Source organism: Pseudomassariella vexata (genome assembly GCF_002105095.1).
Source record: "Pseudomassariella vexata strain CBS 129021 chromosome Unknown BCR38scaffold_1, whole genome shotgun sequence".
NCBI lineage: Eukaryota > Fungi > Ascomycota > Sordariomycetes > Amphisphaeriales > Pseudomassariaceae > Pseudomassariella > Pseudomassariella vexata.
In genome coordinates this window covers 2439002-2458760 of record NW_024467956.1, presented here as the reverse complement: position 1 = coordinate 2458760, position 19759 = coordinate 2439002, and the positions used below count along the sequence as shown (strand labels likewise).

Sequence of the window (19759 nt, the reverse complement as noted above, 5' to 3'; positions counted from 1 at the left end):
CTGCATCATGTTATTGCATAGAGTCAGTCCGCTTAGAATAGATGAACCACGGAGAATAGATACATCACATACACGAATTCAACATCATATCACTGTATGCCGTATTAGAGAAGTTGAGTAAATATGTCTTCCCCTTTCCGTCTTTAACCAGAATAATCCTCAGTAGCGGCAGGTTGCGCTTCTGCCGTGTTCTGAGTAAAGTATGTGAGACGGCCTCTTGTCGTACGTCACTTGGATGTCCTCGGCCATGAACGCTCGAAGCCTCGAGTGCAGGAAGCGGTGGAAGTCAGCTAAGGGAAGACGCTGTACTAGCCCTCCTGTCGCGCCGTTGAGCATGGGTTCCATATCTATTTTCTTCGTAGGGGTGTTGGGGTCGGTCTCAGTCTCCATTATGCGAGCCCACATTGCCTTGCCTATGAGTGACGCCAAAATGGGTGAGGATCAGAGACAACTTATAGGGGCCAGCCGGCATTTTAGGAGAGGGTCAAACGTGTGCTACCAACTTGGCCCATGTCCTGTAAAGGGTATTTGTTAGGGTGCTGTATCGAGGGGGCACATACATGACATGCCATAGCCCAATCACGAATACTATGTAGTTGGGCGGACAGACTTTGCTCGAAATCCTTGTATGGGACATTAACCTGCCCTCGATTTAGCCCTAAGCATACTTAGCATATAACTCTCCATAGTCAAGGAGGCATCACACGTTCTTGAGTCCATGGGCAATATCCAACCCGCAAGTCCCTAGGGAATCCTTAGCAACACGACATTCCATGGCAAGTCACTCGACAATCCGGGCTCACTGGCACCAATGATCAGGACACGCAGTCCCTGCCCCTGGTTTCCACAGACAGACTCAACGTGAGATTGTTTTGTAACCAAATGCCGCTCAGCTAAGGAAGCAATTTCCAGACCTCCTTGAGAAAGAATGTGGAATCGTGTCGACATCAGATTCACGACAAAGTATTTGCACGGATTTGTCCTGCATGACCTGTCGCCATTGAAAAAGTTGCAGGTTCAAGTGATTTTCAGTGTGTGGCTCCGTGGAACCCGGTTGGCGCAATGAGTAAATACTTCATTCTTAGAAACTCGTCAAATATGGTCACCCGACGACGCGGCGAGTAGTAGGCTCACTAGAGTAGACCATACTGCTGCATGCTCGAATTTCCCACCGTTGCTTCCACCGGGCGATTGCCAACTTGTGTCCACCACGCAAGCAGGAAATGTCGGGCCCCAGGTCTCGACGTGTGCGCAGCAAACCTTTTTGATTTTACGAGTAGCCATTTCCGTCTTGGCTGATATGCGAGACTGCAACGCTATGGGTGACGTAAGACTAGGGAGGTGAAACTTGAAAAAGAAGAAAAAAACACCTATTTTCAAGTGGGGAAACATGAAGATATCGCGAGTGGCTAAGATGCGGGAATGCGGCTGTGCAGTGCAGTGCAGCTTTGCAGTGCAGCTTTTGTTCATCTCATGTCATCCTGATTCATTTTCCCTCGGGCTCTGACTGGCTCCCCATCTTCCCAACAGCTTGGGTCTTACACCGGTACGGTGTACTTCGTACCAAGTCCTGGACCCGAAGCGAAATTTCATTTCGGACTTCCAATCTTGTCAACAAGGTATGGTAAAGTTGGGGGCAAGATCAATTGTTGATGCCTGGCTCTCGTTCCCAAGGCACCACTCAATAGTGCATGATTTTTGAGGCTCAAGTCGCGCTTGTTGTGGTCGAGGGTCATCGCCGCCACTTCTTCAAGTCCTGGAGGATTTTGCAAGGCAGACTTTCTTGGTTCTCGGCCCCGACTTTGTCAACTACTTTGATTGAGCTTCCCATCGCCACAACCGTGCAGGAACGGAGGCCGAGCGAGATTCGGTATGGCGAGCATCCGGATATCACTGCCTGGAGACCGCGCACCTGCGGTCCCCAACGTTACGTTGCTTGCATTTCTTCGGTAGAAAGGCCGCCAAGCTCGTACGGCCTCGTTCAAAAGTATGCATATTCCTGCAGCGACGTCGTGTTGTGTTCTTCTCAAGCACAGCACCAGATATAGTCGTACGCAGCGGTTTCAGTACATCACGGTTCTACTTGCTTTTACCCTATTGTGCCCTTGTAGATCGAAAGCTAGCAACGAAGATGCGTCAAGCCACTCGTCCTTCTCGGTCCCGATGTCCAGCGCGTTGATGGTGGCCTGTCGTTGGTTTATGTCCCCCTAAATGAGTACATGGTATGATCGAGTGGTTGGCCTTGTGAAAATCCCATGCCCTATCTCTATGAAAGAGAAAATGTCTCACGAATTCTTCTGCGTGGACTCTCCCTTGAGCCCTACTGTATCATCCCGCTAGAAGCAGCTGGGATGGTGACCGCACAGCCCTACAGCCCTGTAGCCCTCATGTAGATGGAAATGAGCGTGGTGGGGACGCCGCATTGACCTAAACTCGTTCATCTAGCCTTATACGACGGTGTAATTGGCTCCGTTTCTACGTGGCGCTCAAGACCACAGACCTGAGTAAACTTCGTTTTCAGAGAACTCCAGTCCAGGGTCGAGTGTCACCGGTCAGCCCAACCATTGTGCGACGGAAAAAGGATCAATTTCTTCCTTCCAAATACGGGGATCGGTCTGGTAGATCGCGGACTTGCAAGGCGCAATGATTAGCTGAGAATCAAGTATGTCTGGCGGTATGGCTGGCTAGCACAACAGTCTTGTAGAAAACTATGAGATAAGCCTGTGCTCATATTGGTCTCCCCACGCAGTTTGCATCTGAAACTCGCGAAGGTCGATTTTGGTTCCTTGTTTAACGTGTTGCAGCACTCCCCTCAAGTCGCGCTTGGCTGAACCACAGGCGGTGGCTGGGGCTTGACTGCAACGAATCCTTAGAGACGAGACTTGAGGACTTAAAGTCTGTGGGGGCAGAACGGGTATCGGCCACGGCGAGCCATGCCAGGAAAAACGCCAGTCCCATGCATACATCGACTCTATTTTCAACTTCAGTCACTGCTGTGTGATTGCCTAGATGATGATGGAAACCACAATCATTGTGAATCAGCGCAGCCCTCCTCCACATTCATATTCCTGGGTGCCCCCCACGTTGGGCTTCATACTTCGTATACTGAGTATACTCAGCCAGCAATTTGGGGGCGCGGCGAATTTTCGTTACTGTATGCGAGTTGCGAATAGCTTCAACGGCTGCGGCCCTCGTGGGGGCAGGACTATATGCTTGGAATGACGCCAGATGACTCAGTACCACCGAGAAGGGGCCGTATTTTCCGATTTGCGGGAGTGATGCCTAGTCTGTCGAGAGAAGATGCAAGAAGATGCGAGAAGAATGCAGGGCGCTATTCTCAGTCTGCAAGTGTGTTATTCATTCGGGATTCAAAAATCAGGAACAAGAAGTCATCGTGTATCTCTCACAAATCGGAGGGGCTTGGCTGAAAGTATGCAGGTAATGCAGGTACTCCAAGTCGATACTAGTTGTCGTGGGAAATTCCGTAACCGAGCCAGCTTCGGTGCCCCCTTTGGGAGATTGAGTGTAGTAGGTATAGTCCGTAATAGTCGTCTGCAGATTCTATAATGCAGTCACTCTCGCAGCCTGGTTTTCTGACCTAATACTGATAGCCACCGAAATAACAACAGTGGAGACGTTCTAAAGATTGCAAAGGTGCAAAAGTCGTCCAGAGACGTAACAGAACGAAGAAAACAAGCCGTCAGATTTGAAGGGGGCTGTGCCCGTGACGGCCGCCGCAGTACCGAATTGAGTAACAGCCTGCAGTACTGGCCAGGGTAAGGTCGTATTTTTAGATGTTGCTGTCGCTATCGTAGGGCTCGCTTGACGAGTTGGGGTAAGCACTAAACTGGCCCCCAATGGCAGGCTCTCGTGGCCCCTGGCGGCACTCGGCCCAGAAAACAAGCGCCGCAACAGAAGTATTCAAAACAACACTTGTGGCTTGCGTCGCACATGGCAGGCCGGGCGGGAGGATTCCTCCGGGTGTCACGGCGTTTGGGGATGGGGTTTTGGTGCAGCATCTCGACACGGAGACCACATTGTATTAATGATTTGTGTATTTGCGTACATCCCGCCAGGCTCCGTCGTTTTGGGTGGGATGACGTCAAAGGACACAGGACGCTAGAGGCGGCATGGCCTAAAAGTAGCGTTGATGCTGCTGCTGCCGCTGCTTCTGATGATGTGCAAATGCCATGTTGCTTCTAAGGGTCTGTCGGTTAACCCGGTTGATGCCGTTGATGAGCAAAGCAGAACCAACTCTTCCGCTGACTCACAACTCCAAAATACCGGCCTACGTTGCCAGAAGCCGGCACACTTCAACGGCCGCTAGACTCGATGGAATCTCGAAGAATGGGGTTTCAGGGGAACCTCCATAAGCCCATGCTTCGGCATTGCCCAAGTATCCGATTACTCATCCAAGGATTCGGGGTATCCAAGTTGCCTATCAACATGATCAAGCAGAGATCGGCGCCGGGTATGCCTCGTGGCCGCACGAATTTCCAACTTTGGGTTTTTTCGGTACTTGGTAGACAATCCAGAACAGACTCGGCTAAGCACTGGAAGAGTCCCTTGGCTCACCGAACGAATAAGCGTCTACGAATGTCGTGGTTTATTCCAGGAACACAAAAAATATGCAACCCATGTCTCGAAAGGGAAAGGGGTGTGTGAGTGGATGCAGGGCAAGTGAGATTTCCAAGAGTCACCGGCCTGCCGGGGGCTTCGCAACCTTGTCACACCATACCCCCGATCCTTGTCACTCAGCCCTATGCTCTACTACCACGCTACCACGCTACGACGGCCCCCAAAATAGAGCTTGGCAAGACTTCTTTGGCCCTTCCACGCTTCTATGCACCTGCTGCGGCCTTCCTGATTTCCCCATTCGGCCATGGTGGGTTTTTTCTTTAACAAGTTGGTCTCCAAAATGTCCTAGACGGCCAGGGTTTGCTGCAAGTACCATGCTTACTTTGAAAATGTACGCCTGGGTTGCTTGGGACACATCCCCTGAGGCTGCACCATTCAGTCGGTGCGATTTGATCCTACCTGAGGCTGGGATCTATGCTAGGCACCATCATTGCCTTATGTCATTCAACTTCATGTCAACCGAAGTCTCCTGCATGGTGAGGCTAAGTGCACCCAAGACAAACCCCTTTGGCAGTGTCGAGATGGATGTCCAGTATAGAGCATCATAACGTATATAAACCTCTGGCCTTTCCCCAGTCATCTCAACCCATCCTCATCATCACCATCACAACACAGCAACCAACCCAATAAACACCAGCTCTTCCAACTACTACTTCATCTTCACACCGATTTTTTCCCAGTTACAAGCACTTCAACCTACAAAGTCAGCTTCAGTTCATCACTACACTTCTCCATATAATCCAACCTGACTCTCCAATCTCAACACAAACAAGCCGTATAATATTCAAAATGGCCGCTTTCACCACCAGCTTCTCCAACAACTTCGTCTACGGCCGCAGTGGCTACAACAAGAGTGACGACGATGAGGACAACCGCAAGCTCGCCAACTTTGGCCGCAGCGGCTACAACAAGAGCGACGGTGACGATGAAGACCGCAAGCTCGTCAACTTCGGCCGCAGCGGCTACAACAAGAGCGATGATGACGACGAGAGCAACTAAGCTCGTCACATTATCGACACGCTGGCTCCCCCATGGGGTCGCGGCGAGTCTCCTGGCTTCCCCTCGGGGTTGAGGGAGACCAGTGTACCATTATCAGCATATCAGCATTCAATTCCCTTTGTTCCTGCATTGGGCGGCGTTCCGGTATTATTCCCCAGCATCATCGAGGCGTCTTATTCATCAGCATTTCCGGAGAATGTCTCTTGTAGCATCATAGAGCTTTGAGGCGACTTCATCAGCATTATCTTCATGTATCTCTAGCAGCATCAACTCGGAGCATCCATTCTCTCCAGCATAGTTACGGCGTTTTCTTTCATCTGCATCCCTAGACCATCCTTTCCTGCTTTTCTTCTTTCCTGCATTGGTGGGCCCTTTGCTTTTTCGGAGCACATTCGCATTGTTGGAGCAGCAATTGTACGACCAAGAAGACTTATAGACATAGAAGTGCCCTAGCATCGGACATATAGTGTACCATCAATCTGTATCAAGATAGACCGTGGAGGACGACTTGTCCAAATAGATGGATAATCGGAAGAGTAGGGGGGTTTGGGCGACTTTTATGGGAAATACTCAGTCGCCAACTTGAAACAGGGGAGCTGGTTATAATGTTCAGTCAATTCAATTCATTCATTTACCTACACAGAATCTGGCCCAGGGAGAATCAGCAACCTTATAACACACATCAGGGATACCTAGTACTCACTTTTCGAAAATGACCCCGAGGACCTCTTCAACATCTCCCGATTCGCCATGGCCCGTGATACGTGCCAGGCAATTGGCGGCATACCGGAGATCCTCAGCAGCAACGACAAACTTGAGCTCGTCAATGGCGTCGTCGGATGTCGTGTTGCCCACATAATCTTCCAGGTGTTTGCGGCATTGGACCAGAAGCTGGCGCTGGCGCTCGGTAACGCCATGGAGACCCTGTTGGTCGACGGGTAACAAGGTCATATCTGTGAAAAGTTGCACCAAGCCTGTAACCACGCCATCAATCCCACGAGGATTTATGTCTGTACCATTGTGGTCCCGAGCTTGCTTGCAAGAAACAAGAATCGGACTGGCAGACAACCCTTTGATCTTGTCAAGAACCGAAACCTGAAAATCTTCGATAAGATCCTCAAGCTCCTCTTCCGGTAGCACATCTCGTTTGTTGACCACAACAATACCTCGTCCGACAGAAATGAGAAGGCCCAGCGTTTCCGAGTCATAGTTGATCATGTACTCTCCAGACTGAACCTGCTCAATCGATGCAAGCACAACTACGAGATCGGATTCTAGCGCTTTGGACCTGGCTCGGCGTATACCCTCTTGTTCCACGGTGCCAATAATGTGCCCAGCTTGGTCGAATCCACTGCCCTCCACACTTTTGACACTCCGGAATCCAGCCGTGTCGGCGAAAGTGCAAAGGTAGCCACGGATGTCAAGGTGGGCTTCAACGATATCGCGCGTGGTCCCAGCTTCTCCAGAAACAATAGAGGCTTCCCTTCCGACGATTTGGTTCATTAAAGAACTCTTTCCAGCATTTGGTGGGCCAAGAAGAGCTATCTTGATTCCATTCCTCAGGAGTTCGCTTCGTTGGCTGGCGGTCTCATGCATCTCGATGCTGGACAGCATTTGTTCAACTTGCCTCGACACGTTGGCTAAGAGGTCGAGAGGGGAGTCATCGAAATGCTGGTCTTCAGAGAAATCTATGATTGCCTCGATTTCAGCTCTGGCTTTGAGCAGTTTCTGACGCCACCCCTCATAAATTCGGCCCAGCGCGCCTGAGGTCCCATGCACTGCGGCGCGCCGCTGTTGCTCGGTTTCGGCAGAGAGCATATCGCTCAATGCCTCGACCTGGGCTAGATCAAGTCTGTCATTCAAAAACGCGCGCTTAGTGAATTCGCCAGGTTCAGCGTAGCGAACACGGCCTCTCGTCCTGGAAGCTGCGATGGCGGACAGTACAGCTTTCACCGTGGCATTTCCACCGTGGACATGCAATTCTAGCACATCTTCGCCAGTGACCGTCTTTGGACCGGAAAGATACAATACCATGGCATTCGAATCGATGACATTGGTTTCGCTGGACTCGGGATGAAACAGAGTCCTTACTCCGGCATAACGGGGTTTAGGGATAGCTTTGGATGGGCAAAGGCTCTCGTACACCTGATGGAAGGGTTAGTTTCAATAATGCTGAACGAATCGGAAATATGCCTTACGGTCTTACATGACGGCCCGGAAATACGAATGACGGCTATACCGGCCTTGCCTTGAGCGGTGGACAGGGCATATATGGTGTCGTTTTTCTGAGCGGAGGTCAGGAACATCCTCTCGCCGTTTCGGACCCTCAAGCCCAAACAAAGAGATGCTGTGGGACATCTTGGTGTTACTAGTACTCCGCTAGAAACTCCAGCTTTGGTCACAGGAGGATACGGCAGGCGGGACCGAAGAAATTGACTCGCGCCTCTAGCCAGGCAACGAAGCATTGACCGTATATCCAGTTAGGGCTCTGTCGGTAACAAGTCTCCTCGGAACTAAGGACGCTTTTACTTCTGATGTCCTCTGAATGTAACTGTACGTCAAGCTCGATAGATAGGACAGAGCTGCGTTGGGATAACCTAGAACCCTGGCCGTGGACCCCCAGTGCAGCAGCCCATTCTACAATTGAGGAATTGGTCACCTGTGAGTGGTCCCCGCCTTGCAGATTTTGCGGGGGCCTCACCGACTGGTCCACTACGATAAGATCTCCAACAGAACTTTTTTTTTTAGCCAACTTTGACCTTGTTTGCCTCAAGACCTTCAATCCGGGTATCTGCCATTACAACCACAACCTGCGCATTATCACTCCAAGCTTGCCATATCGAGTCGCGATCACTTAACCCATATGACTGTGCGCTCATCCGATAACCACCAGAGATCTCGCCTAGATCCAACCTGGTCAAAACCTCGAATCGAGAGCCCGCCCCCCACATTGACCTCATATCGTCCACGACGGTAGTCAAGGACTTACCATGGCCTCCGACGAGATTGTCTGGCAGATTATAAACCAGCAGTTCTGTGCCTTTAAACTTAAGTGAGTTGCTTCACTGCAATCATTGTCAAGCTCCCAGTGCTAACTACCGATCAGGACAACTAAGGGCAACACATTCTGTCGCAATGAGTACAATGTGACAGGCCTCTGCAAGTATGTACCTCCTGAGACACGGCCTCGAACTCCAATCAGCCTCCAAGCAGTCGCTGACAGCCCCTAAAGTCGGCAGAGTTGTCCTCTCGCCAATTCTAGATACGCCAGTGTGAGGGCTGACTCCAAAGGCCGAATTTACCTGTGAGTTACTCTATTTTTCGACCTGCTCACATAAAGGCGTATATAGTCGACCCTTTTGAGAGATTCTATGCTCTTAATTGGGACTACTAATCGTGCCCCAATTTACGAGTCGCAATCGCTAAGTTCAAACGCAGATACAAGAAGACCATCGAGAGGCAGCACTTGCCATCGAAGCTATGGGAAAAACGCCTATTGAGCCAGAACTATGCGCAGGCGCTATCCCAGATTGATGAGCAATTGATTTACTGGCCCAAGGTATGTGCCCCTAGTATCGTTAGTATCGTGGTAACAAAACTAACTCGTTTCCAAGTTTCTTCTGCACAAATGCAAACAGCGACTCACTCGGCTGACTCAAGTCGGGATCCGGATGCGCAGAATAGGTCAGTAACTTCTCCCCGTATTCGCCTGTCGCTATTAGAACCTAGAACTCTACTCGTAATTGGCTCTGGATAACTCCTGCAAGTATAATGGCTGACCTACTACCCTTATTCAGCCAAAGAGGAGGCTCGTCTAGGTGAAAAACTTGTCCCCAAGCTCGCGCCCAAGATCAGGCGGCGCGAACAGACGAGAGAGCGGAAGGCTGAAGCAGCAGCCAAGCTGGAGCGGACTATCGAGCGAGAACTCATTCAGCGCCTAAGAGAGGGAGCATATGGTGATCAACCACTGAATGTCAGCGAGAATATCTGGAAGAAGGTACTCAACTCTCTCGAACGCGAGGGCGAAGGTACCCGAGACGAGGACATGGACAAGGGTGTTGAGGAAGACGAGGAAGACGAGGAGGTCGAGTACGAGAACGAACTTGAGGATGGTGCAGTCGAGTACGTCAGCGATTTCGATGAGAGCGAGGACGACCTGGGTGACATCGAGGATTGGCTGGGGAGCGAGGGCGATTCCGAACAGGACGGAGATTCCGAGAGTGACGACAGCGAGGAAGATGATGCGACGGCGAAGACAACAGAAGTTGGTGATAAGAGGAAGAGAGGCCGCGTGGTTCGCAAGCCAGCCAAAAAGGTGGCTAGACGAGGACGGGAGATTGAAGACGAGATTGAGTATGCGCCGCGCACTCAAGACATCGCATTCTAGGCCAGACGATGGCTTCCGTACCTCATTTGTATTTTTTTCGTTATGCATATTCTGTGTCCAGAGATACCTCCATCGATGCGAAGAATGTTGTCTCCGAAGATTGCATGTTACCTTTCTGCTTTAGGTGGGCAGTCGTCAGGAATAGATTGATGCGCTAAAACTGTCGTTACTAAAGTAACCCCACACTATCTTACGCTAGAGCATTGAATTCCACTGGAACCGACCCATTATTTGAAACACCACAGTTCCAGCACAGCCAAGGCGAGTTCACATTCTTTGTGATCCTTACACACGATTGTGTCTTTACAGCCATACTTGGACTTTCTCTTCCTATTGCGCAACCTTTCGAAAATCGATTCATCGATCGTGACGAGCAGCTCCTTCCACGTAACCGGTCTATACCACTCACACAGCCGAATCAATTCCGAACGCAAAGCTTGCCGAACTCTTTGTTTCCAGTCACTACAGTACCTGTTCCCAGCGCCACTGCAGCCACGTGGTGGGCGATTCGTCGCATTTGCAGACGTAAACATGTCGGCGTGGTACTCCAACATCCTCACGACGACAACGTCGCGCATCAACAACCTACAACGAACATTCCTTGGCGGTGAGACGGACGGAGACACCGAAGATGACACACACGTCTGCCGCGTGTTGAGGCAGTATTACACAGAAAAGGGCCGACCGTTTCCAGGCTGGCTGCCACCTGATCCGAAGGCACCACCACCTGTCCAGCCTGTGCTTGCTCAGCCCGGCCAGGTTGGCTCACGATATGGTGGTCTCACACAGCAGCAAGGGGGCGGTAGCTTGAGCTCTCTCTGGGATAGCAACCCCGTCTCCCAACCCCAAGACGCCCAGAGCCTGCGAAGAGGCAGAGGCGCGCCGCCGCCCATACGACAATCGGACCCGAGACTAAACCCATTCGGCCGCAACTCAGATCCTATGGGCGGCGGACGAGAGGACGTGCAGGCTCGGCCATTGCCCAGTCAACGAGCGGGCAGCTATCAGACCACTGGGGTGCATGGGAGGGATAACCAGACTCCACCAGGTAGTTCTGCTGGTGGTGGTTCAGCTCAGGATCGGCTCCGTCAAAGACTCTGGGGAGGCTCTAGAACGGCAAGCCCATCGTCTAGCAGTCCGTTCAACCCCCCTGCGCAACAGAGTAACTTGACAGGCGGAGGCGGAGGTGGAGACTACGAAGACCGGTTTGCCCCCGGGGGCCTGTATGACTCCAACAACCGGGGTGGGAATGATCGTCCGTTCATGGCCGCGAACTCGCCTTGGGCCAGTAGTGAGCAAGACTACTCGGGAGGAGCAGGTGGTGGAAGATCAGCCGGTGGGTCAGCCGGTGGTCCTAGGAGGGGATTACCAAGCGGGCCACGTATGAGATGATGCCCCTAAAGCTTGGCTTGGATGTGGTTATCATGCCGCCATAGCTCGATATGTAGCGGTAGGCGTTTAGACGTCAGGAGGACCGTACGGCAGGGCCTGTTAAGAGGTATTCCATACAGCTACAGAGTTTTGGGTGACTAATGAATTTTAGTCAGTTGCTAAATAATTTACCCGTCACCTGATAAGTTGCTGCATACTTCGAGAAGATGGTCTTGACGGGGACCTTGATCGGTTTCTTGATGGGTTGACTGCCATTCAACCAACAGAAAAAGCCCGCAAGTTGGGGGTGGGACGTCTTGTTTAGAAGACCGGCCTGGTTAGAGGAGTGACTATTATCCTCTATACGCATGAAGCTTGGTGCAGTAACAGACTAGCGATAACATATGGGACATATTATTACAGGATGTTTGCTAAATACAGCAAGCACAATAATCCTACTTCTACACATCGGAACAACAGTCAAATTGTTTTATGTCTAGATCAGTGATTGCGTGTCGTGCGTGTACAGTCTAGGGCCACTGTGAACCTGATTCCCACGAGTACCTTGAGTTGACAGGTAATAGCGCAGACGGCCCAGTGGTGATGACGAAAGCACCATGGTGGATTGATGAACTGCGGCTTAGTGTGGCGCATGACAAGGCGACTGAAACAAAGCAATGAAGTGCTTGTACTGAGCCTCCACCATTTTTCGCACCCGCCCGGGATTGACTCGAGGTATCAGTACTCCCCAGTATGTATAGGGCCCCGCTAAGACACTTCAGCTGTACTGCGGGGCAGATGCCTTGAAGCTTCCAAACAGCTGACACCCTCGCTCTGAAGGCGTCTCAACCCAGAAACCTCACATGATTGACTCGAGGACGAAAGAACAAAACCAGTAATGCCGTGTTTTGAAAATCTCTAAACTTTATATATTCAGTGTCCCAACTTGATAGCTTCCATCGATTTGAGAAGGCCCAGAAGGGACACGATCCCCTTCGGCGAGCTATGACATCAGAACAAGTCGCCTCGCCATTGATTGCGCCGGCTCGATCTGGGTCACCAACAGGCAGTTTCTACGCCATGAGCGACGACGAGGAGGGTGATTACAACACCATCACACACACAGAATCTGGACGCGGTGTCAAGCTGCTCTTCAGTAAGAGCAAGGTCTACATACACCCAACGCCATCAGCCAAGGACAATATCCCCGGCTTCGTCGCTCTGCTCCAGCAGAAAGCCCCGCGGGACGAGCGGCCAACGTCCTCATCTTCCAAAATTTCCACATCGCCCACATCGTCCGACCTCCTGCTTGCTTGGCTACCCGAGTCAAGTCTGGGAGATTCGGCCAGCATTTATGTCAAAGTTGATTTGACGGAGGGGGACTCGCCGCCGAAACAGAGCTATTTAGTTCCACCACCCCCGACTGTCACGACGCATCGTGGATCCATCGGTCACTATGCCTTCGCCATACCCGTCAGCGCCATCTACTCACTCCTCGTGCGGCCGCCAAGTCTCGGTTGGTGGTTCGGGTCCGTCGTGATCAACACGAGGGCCGGTGACAGCTTCCCGGCCTTGTTCTTTCATGACAGCGAGTGCCAGTCCACCATTTTGCAGAAAAAAAAGTTGGCGCGCAACAACTTCGATCCTTTCGGGGAGCAAGGACACATGTTTTGGGGTGGTGACGAGGTTCTGCGCTGGCTCAAGCGCTATGTCAAGATCGAACGAAGCGGTGCCGAGCCCAACATCTACCTCGTAGAACCATCCAAGGAAGACAGCGAGGCATTCGGAGGCAAGTTAACGTCGAGTACCCCTTCGCAGCTTGGCCGTAAAGACAGTGCCCATGGTGCATCCATCAGGGGAGCTGCAGGCGCCTTACCAGCGGGGCCAAGTGGGCAACGTGATGCACAGATGGACCCCTTTATGAAATTGGTGAAGGAGACGGGGTGGAATATCATGGAGAAGTTCAGTAAAGTCACCACTTTTACGAGGAGAACTGCCCAGGATGTTCTGGACAACCCTAAAGTGCCGCCACAGGTCCGTAGGTTGATGCGCAATCCCGAGGTGCAGACATTGCAGGATGAATTTGACAGTGCAAGAGTCTACCTGGCAAGATGGGCCATGGGTATAGCAGAACAGAGCGAAAGAGACAGAAGCCAGAGGATATGGACGGCCCGGGATGTCATGGAGCTGGAGGACACCGATGTGGGTGAATTTGAGTTGCTCGAGACGAGTTCCTTGTCGTTGGAGGAACGGCGGAAACCCGTTGGTCGGAAAGAGTGGGACACCTTCTTCGACTCGAAAACTGGTAGACTCTCTGTTACTATAGATGAGGTCAAGGAACGCGTATTCCATGGAGGATTGGACCCGGACGATGGCGTCCGTAAGGAAGTTTGGCTGTTCCTACTTGGCGTTTACGACTGGTACAGCACATCTGAGGAGCGCAGAGCCCAAATCGCCTCACTGAGGGAGGACTATGTGAAACTTAAGGCAGCATGGTGGGAAAGACTTATTGATATGGGTGGGGAGGGTGAGGAAGGCGAATGGTGGCGAGAGCAAAAAAGCAGGATAGGTTAGTTCCCCTTTTTCGCCCCGTCCAAATGTTTTGAACTCACAATATCTCAGAAAAGGATGTCCATCGGACTGACCGAACAGTGCCTATATTTGCTGGCGAGGATGTTCCTCACCCTGATCCTGACTCCCCTTTCGCCTCCGTGGGCACCAACGTACACATGGAACAGATGAAGGACATGCTCTTGACGTACAACGAGTACAACAGGGAACTCGGCTACGTACAGGGCATGTCGGATCTTTTAGCGCCAATCTATGCCGTCATGCAAGACGACGCCATTGCATTCTGGGGATTTCAGCACTTCATGGAACGTATGGAGCGGAATTTCTTGCGTGACCAGAGCGGCATGCGCAACCAGCTCACGACACTCGACCACCTGGTACAATTCATGGACCCCAAGCTATACTCCCATCTTCAGTCGGCCGACAGCACCAATTTCTTCTTCTTCTTCCGCATGTTGCTGGTCTGGTACAAACGTGAGTTCAAGTGGATGGACGTGCTGCATCTTTGGGAAGTCTTGTGGACCGACTACCTGAGCAGCAGTTTCCACCTGTTCATCGCCCTAGCTATTTTGGACAAGCACCGTGACGTTATCATGACGCATCTGCAGCATTTTGACGAGGTGCTCAAATATGGTATGTTACTTAATTATTCGTTTAGTTTCACATGAATTATATAGTGTACCGGGTACTAACCCAATTATAGTCAACGAGCTATCCAATACTATGGATCTAGAATCAACTCTGATCCGAGCCGAGTCCCTCTTCCGCCGCTTTAACCGCCTCGTCGAAGCCGTCGACAAGAAGTCCAACTTCCCGAGGCCGCGGGTGCAGTCTTCGTCTTCTTCCACTGCGACATCAGCAGCAGAAACACAAGATACGGGCAAGGCGAAGGAGGAGCAGAAGAAGCTTATCAGCCCTGAGTTGCGAAAACTTCTCAGTCGGAATGTGGACGTGCTCCCTAGGCAGGTTGTCAAGAAAAAGGGCGACGGATTTACGGCCGAAGCTGCTTTATCTTCGAAGCGTTAAGATGCCTCGTAGAGCAGGTGGGTCGAAGTTGACTCTTGAAACTGGATAAAGAGCGTCTAGTATCACGTACGGCACGCAGTAGGAAGGTAGGGAGTAGTTTTGGTAATGAATGGAACACTAAGGGCTGGGGCGGCTTTTTCGACTTACTTCATGCAGGGGCTGCAGATCGTTCAACAATGCAATCAATGCGCTGAGGTAGCTTTTGTTAAGGCAGACATGAATAATAGCAATAATCAAAACTACTCCATTCTTGTTGAGAACGCACGTCTCTTCCTGAATCATTTCTCATTATCCGGCAGGTATATACGGCAAAAAGCTTGCGCTCTATGTACAATTCCCCTCCGCATCTGGCGCGATTTTCAGCCAGGATATCACTCTTTACACCCCTTAGGTACTGTCTGTAGATGCTCATCATCGATGGTGATGATAATCAAAGCTCGTCGCGTTCACGGACGTACGCAACACCGGCACCACTGAGGTCTGGCATGGCCATGATCTTGACGACGAGACTGGTCCAGCCTGTAAAGTGCTGAGTACGTTGACCCCGGCCGGTCTCCGGGTTGTACTGCTCCCATGCAAACCCAGTTTCCTCCCAGCTTTTGTAGATTGTTTCGACAAGATTGACGCGCAGACGGGAATACAAGTCAATCGCTTGTGGCTTGTAAGGACCTTCTTGCCGTGCGAGATTCTGTTGCAAGGTTAGCAGGCAATGTGAAGACATAAAAGTCAAGGTTGAAAGCAAAGAATATTTTTAGAACATACATAAAGTTGGAGAATGGCCATGTAGTTTATGTTGACCCAGATGGGGCTGCGCCAGTAATTCTCCTCAGTAGCATAGTACTCGTCCTTCCTGCTCAGACTTCGAAGACCGTACGGGCTGAAGAGTTCCTTCTCATCTCCGATGAGGTCGAGCGTCTTGCCAAGATGGGGGTCATTGGGCTTCAGAAGACCAGTGAGGAAGGGGAAAAGGGATATGTAGCCCTTGTGGCAAACGAGCTTGTTCTCCTCGAATGCATCAATAGTGGCGTCGCAGAAGCAGCCTTCCTCCTCAGACCAGTGAAGGTCTACCAGGTTGTGCTCAATAGCATCAAGAATCTTCTTGTATTGTCTGACATCTTCGTCCTCGCCAATGGCTTCAGCAATGTTGATCAAAGTTTTGGACATCATACCCATCCATGACAAGAGGTCAACGTGGAGCTCACCCGGGTGTGGAGGTTGGGGGCGGGGGTAGTCATCGAGACCACTAGTGAGAACATGCTGGACGGTTCTGCCGCGCCATCTGTAAGCCTCTCTGCTAGAATAGGCATCACGGTCGTACGACTTGATATCACCATACTGCGTCTTCTTGAACCAGTAGAACTGGCGGCGTAGAAGCGGGTACAGATTTCGCAGATAGTCCTGGCCAATGGACGGGTTAGTGAGGACGGCGCTCCCGAGCATCATGTCCTGCTGCGTAAGAGTCTCTTTGCCAGCTGCCTGGCTGCCGTTGGTCTTTTGCAACTTCTGCAAAAAGTCGTCGACGATCAGGAACAAAGTGGGTGGGTTGGCATAGTGCGGGTACTGCACTTGGAACTCGGACGGAACCTTGCTTCGAGCCTCTGGTCCTAAAATCTGCTCTCGGCCAATCCAGCCGTCTGCATCCATCAGATTGTACCAGCTCTTCACAATTTCAAGAGTGAGGTCCATGTCCCAGTCGGCAATGGGGACAAGATGAAATCCTTCATCCCAGAGGAAACCTCGAGGGAAGAATGGGCGAGAGGGAATGCTGGAGAAGAGCTCATACGGGCCCTCTGGCTGCTCCGCGTGCCGGCTTCGTGCTTCAGCTGTCTCCTCCCAGAAGCCCTCGTTCTCCTCGTCGTATTCCGGGGCATTAGACCGGTCAACAATCTGGTTTCCGTAAAAGTACCCAATACCTCCAGCAAGATTCGAAAGCATGCTGTGGCCAAATTTACGGTACTTCTCGGCATTGAACGGAGCTTGGGGCGCAAAGATGGAAGAGAAGCGATCGATGAACGACTCGGTCGTGGATTGGATCTCGCGCGTCAAGTCCTCGCTTGTGACATCTTTTGCCGCAGAGCCACTGCTGAATAAGACGTCGAACTCGAAGCCACCCTCAAACATCTTCTGGACGAAGTGCACATTGCCGGTGTCAGGCTTGTTGGCTAGTTGATACACCTGCCACGGAGGTGGTGCATTTTCGGGACCATATGCCTCGATTATCTCGTCTACGCCAGTCTTGAGCTGCTTAAAGAGAATTTGCTTCGATTGCCACAAGTACTCCTCGGGGACCACCAATGATTGGACGACAGTCTTGTCCAGATCTCTTTCGGTCGAGACGGGATGGTTACTGGACGGATGATCGCCCTTGCCCTTGGTCACGACAATCTTGTACTCTCCTAGGGCATCGGACTTTCCCTTTAGGGTGACATCGCCTGAGAACCCATTATCGTCTCCGTCCTTGGCAACATCGAGAACGTCGCCCCAGGGTTCGGTTGTGGCATGGAAGATGACCGTGGTCCTTAGAGTCGAAGGCGCATCTTCGCGAGGCTCACCCTTGACGCGCACAGCCCAGCTGCCACCATGGCCACCACCAGGGATCTTGACAAACTCGGTGGTGATGTCAAGATGATTGCCGGCATCGTGTATAGTTTGGACGCCACCGTGTCGGGTATCGTACTCGTCCCAGCCGTAGCCGGCCATGCCCTCGTTCTGCTCGCAGGTGTATCGGAAGTCTGGATCAGTCCGTTATTAGCGATCAAGAGACAAGCTTGAGCAGACCGAGCCTCAGGTCAGTAAAAGCTTACTATTCTGGACATCGACATAATTGTCCACCTTGGCCCACATCAAGCTGGCCATCAGACTCTCAGGAATCCGAGGCCGGACTCCGAAATACAAGTTGGGCCGGTATGGACCCCAGAGCAAACTCTGGTTGTTCATACGGCTTATTTCGGCGTTCATAACGGATTCATCCTGGGCGTAAGCGATGCCAACAAGGCCATGGCCAAAGGCGATGACGAGAAGGAACGACAGAAAAGCTGTCAATTGGTTAAGCAACGCCATGGCACATTGAGGAAGCGATCATTGAAACCGGATAACCTTATGACAGAGTATGGATGTGCCAGAATCGTCGCGATACCGTGATGAAGTGCTCGGCAGGTTTTTTGGACACGGTTGATGAATTGGAGCCGGATGTTTTTTTTGGATGCAAGCTGACGACAGTCCCCTGGATGAAACGTCTTCTAGCGCCATGCCATCCCACTTTGGGATGACGCTAAGTGCGGGGAGCTCCTTAGCCGAATTCTCGGCTTTATCGTGTATCGATAACGATACGGGACCTTGCTGTCCCTCTAGGCATGGAGCTCTGGTGGGTTGTTGGTCATCAATATCACAAGATTGAGGGTATGGGCTAGAAAGATCTGGCTTGGCCTTGGTCCATTTCATCGTATAGAGACAAAAAGCTTGGATAAAGAGAATCCAGACTAACAGTATCCCTTTAGCAAGTAATAAGTTCTGGGAGCCTCCTGAAATACTAGATGGGGATGAACCAGTTACATAAGAAGGCAGCGCGCTTGCCTACGGCATCTTGACTGTTACAATGTTGGAAGCCGCAGAGCTTGTTCCTGCCTTGCTTCCAAATCAGACAACACGGCAATGGAAACCTTGATATGGACTGGACTAAAGGAATGGCCAAGGTGGTATGTCACCTAGAAGCCCAAAAGTTCCAATCAACACGTACAGCTCCTCGAAACCAAACCCATGAATCCTGTCCCACCCCTTCTTAGTCTCCCTGTTGAACTTCAACTCGAAATCCTACACTTCCTCGAATTCCCAGACTCCAGCAGCCTTCGAAACAGCTGCCGATATTTCCACTACTCAGGACTGGTTGACTCTCTGCGGCAGCTCCTCGCCGTTAAGAAGTTAGACCCAGAGTTCCTGCCTAAGACTTTTATACGATACTATGCTGTAGGCTGTGCTTGCGTCTTCGCCTTAGATAGGACTTTGCAGACGACATGGTGACGGGGACCAAGAGAAAAGGCGGGCCAGACGCCTCCATGAGGTTCTGCATCGACTGTGGGCTTAATGCTGTCGCCGATGACGGTCAGCCCAGGTACTCGGTGGGCTCTCGGATTGCAATAGGGGGTGGGGCTTACGTCATGTGCCTACGGTGCAAGAAATTCGGGAGAATGGACTTTGCCAGGTTTCACTCGCTTTGTTGTAAGGCTTGCCAGGCCGAGATGAAGATATGGGGAGACGTGAGGCTTTAAGGGATGTGCTGTGCTGGTGATAAAGGATGAAATGCCGAGCACCACAGCGGATTCTTTAGAGACAGAACGAGACGGATGGCAGGTCATCGAACTTACCTAGGTTGAGCTTGGACTCTCTTTATGACAATAAGGGTTTGGATCGATTGTAACCAGAGCAGTAGCTGATGCAAACCTGGCGCACGGTCCCGCTATGAAGTTGATAGGCTTGGAGACCACTGTTACAGCAGAAATTAGATATTCCTTCTGCGGCTTTTGGCCAGACGTTGGGGTGCTTAGTCATGGTCTCCATGATCGAACCCGAAGACGGATTGAAAAAACGAAAGTATCAGAGTGCTGTCTACTCAAGTAGGCGCAAGCATTTCCGCGTCAAGGGAAACACGGTATCCCTCATGGTATATTCGGGATCAGCTGATACCAGTCCACTATCTACCCAGAGGCCTTTTGGAGCTTCTGTGAAAGCGGACGTAGATCTCAATTCGTTCGGACTCAACAGATGCAAGGC

The 19759-nt window shown here is 51.4% G+C and overlaps 7 protein-coding genes across 7 annotated transcripts; 4 read left to right on the top strand and 3 right to left on the bottom strand.

Moving 5' to 3' along the window:
• Positions 1-116: 116 nt before the first annotated feature.
• BCR38DRAFT_417400 (uncharacterized protein) lies at positions 117-338 on the bottom strand (the record flags this gene model as incomplete). Its single annotated transcript, XM_040859154.1, has 1 exon — positions 117-338. A coding segment is annotated over one exon (179 nt), but the record flags the coding sequence as incomplete, so codon positions are not given.
• Positions 339-5466: 5128 nt separating this feature from the next.
• Positions 5467-5628, top strand: BCR38DRAFT_306303 (uncharacterized protein; the record flags this gene model as incomplete). Its single annotated transcript, XM_040854617.1, has 1 exon — positions 5467-5628. A coding segment is annotated over one exon (162 nt), but the record flags the coding sequence as incomplete, so codon positions are not given.
• A 550-nt stretch (positions 5629-6178) lies between these two features.
• Positions 6179-8305, bottom strand: BCR38DRAFT_12978 (uncharacterized protein). The gene is made up of 3 exons (XM_040853548.1): positions 7836-8305; positions 6341-7782; positions 6179-6283 (listed from the first exon to the last, which is right to left on the bottom strand). The coding sequence occupies exons 1-3, from the start codon at positions 8100-8102 to the stop codon at positions 6265-6267; spliced, it is 1728 nt and encodes a 575-aa protein (XP_040721154.1). The 5' UTR covers positions 8103-8305; the 3' UTR covers positions 6179-6264.
• On the top strand, positions 8304-10234 carry BCR38DRAFT_12944 (ribosomal L28e protein family-domain-containing protein). The gene is made up of 6 exons (XM_040853545.1): positions 8304-8689; positions 8744-8800; positions 8870-8941; positions 9076-9196; positions 9252-9321; positions 9435-10234. The coding sequence occupies exons 1-6, from the start codon at positions 8628-8630 to the stop codon at positions 10022-10024; spliced, it is 972 nt and encodes a 323-aa protein (XP_040721153.1). The 5' UTR covers positions 8304-8627; the 3' UTR covers positions 10025-10234.
• A 321-nt stretch (positions 10235-10555) lies between these two features.
• BCR38DRAFT_454062 (Sec1-binding region of Mso1-domain-containing protein) lies at positions 10556-11416 on the top strand (the record flags this gene model as incomplete). Its single annotated transcript, XM_040861672.1, has 2 exons — positions 10556-10783; positions 10814-11416. 2 exons carry the CDS (start codon positions 10556-10558, stop codon positions 11414-11416), a joined length of 831 nt encoding a protein of 276 aa, XP_040721152.1.
• An 806-nt stretch (positions 11417-12222) lies between these two features.
• Positions 12223-15233, top strand: BCR38DRAFT_382260 (GTPase-activating protein GYP7). The gene is made up of 3 exons (XM_040857424.1): positions 12223-13964; positions 14018-14599; positions 14670-15233. The coding sequence occupies exons 1-3, from the start codon at positions 12401-12403 to the stop codon at positions 14990-14992; spliced, it is 2469 nt and encodes an 822-aa protein (XP_040721151.1). The 5' UTR covers positions 12223-12400; the 3' UTR covers positions 14993-15233.
• BCR38DRAFT_519923 (glycoside hydrolase) lies at positions 15234-18190 on the bottom strand. Its single transcript, XM_040865153.1, has 3 exons — positions 17797-18190; positions 15755-17724; positions 15234-15680 (listed from the first exon to the last, which is right to left on the bottom strand). Exons 1-3 carry the CDS (start codon positions 18050-18052, stop codon positions 15423-15425), a joined length of 2484 nt encoding a protein of 827 aa, XP_040721150.1. The 5' UTR covers positions 18053-18190; the 3' UTR covers positions 15234-15422.
• Between the last annotated feature and the right edge of the window lie 1569 nt (positions 18191-19759).

Coding starts and splice junctions, on each gene's coding strand:
- BCR38DRAFT_12944 (XM_040853545.1), top strand. CDS start 8,628: ATGGCCTCCGACGAGATTGTCTGGCAGATTATAAACCAGCAGTTCTGT. Junction 9,197..9,251: donor AATTGATTTACTGGCCCAAG/GTATGTGCCCCT, acceptor CTCGTTTCCAAG/TTTCTTCTGCACAAATGCAA. Junction 9,322..9,434: donor GATCCGGATGCGCAGAATAG/GTCAGTAACTTC, acceptor ACCCTTATTCAG/CCAAAGAGGAGGCTCGTCTA.
- BCR38DRAFT_382260 (XM_040857424.1), top strand. CDS start 12,401: ATGACATCAGAACAAGTCGCCTCGCCATTGATTGCGCCGGCTCGATCT. Junction 13,965..14,017: donor AGAGCAAAAAAGCAGGATAG/GTTAGTTCCCCT, acceptor ACAATATCTCAG/AAAAGGATGTCCATCGGACT. Junction 14,600..14,669: donor TGACGAGGTGCTCAAATATG/GTATGTTACTTA, acceptor ACCCAATTATAG/TCAACGAGCTATCCAATACT.
- BCR38DRAFT_519923 (XM_040865153.1), bottom strand. CDS start 18,052: ATGGCGTTGCTTAACCAATTGACAGCTTTTCTGTCGTTCCTTCTCGTC. Junction 17,725..17,796: donor TTATGTCGATGTCCAGAATA/GTAAGCTTTTAC, acceptor GGACTGATCCAG/ACTTCCGATACACCTGCGAG. Junction 15,681..15,754: donor TGGCCATTCTCCAACTTTAT/GTATGTTCTAAA, acceptor ACCTTGCAACAG/AATCTCGCACGGCAAGAAGG.
- BCR38DRAFT_12978 (XM_040853548.1), bottom strand. CDS start 8,102: ATGCTTCGTTGCCTGGCTAGAGGCGCGAGTCAATTTCTTCGGTCCCGC. Junction 7,783..7,835: donor CCGGGCCGTCATGTAAGACC/GTAAGGCATATT, acceptor CCCTTCCATCAG/GTGTACGAGAGCCTTTGCCC.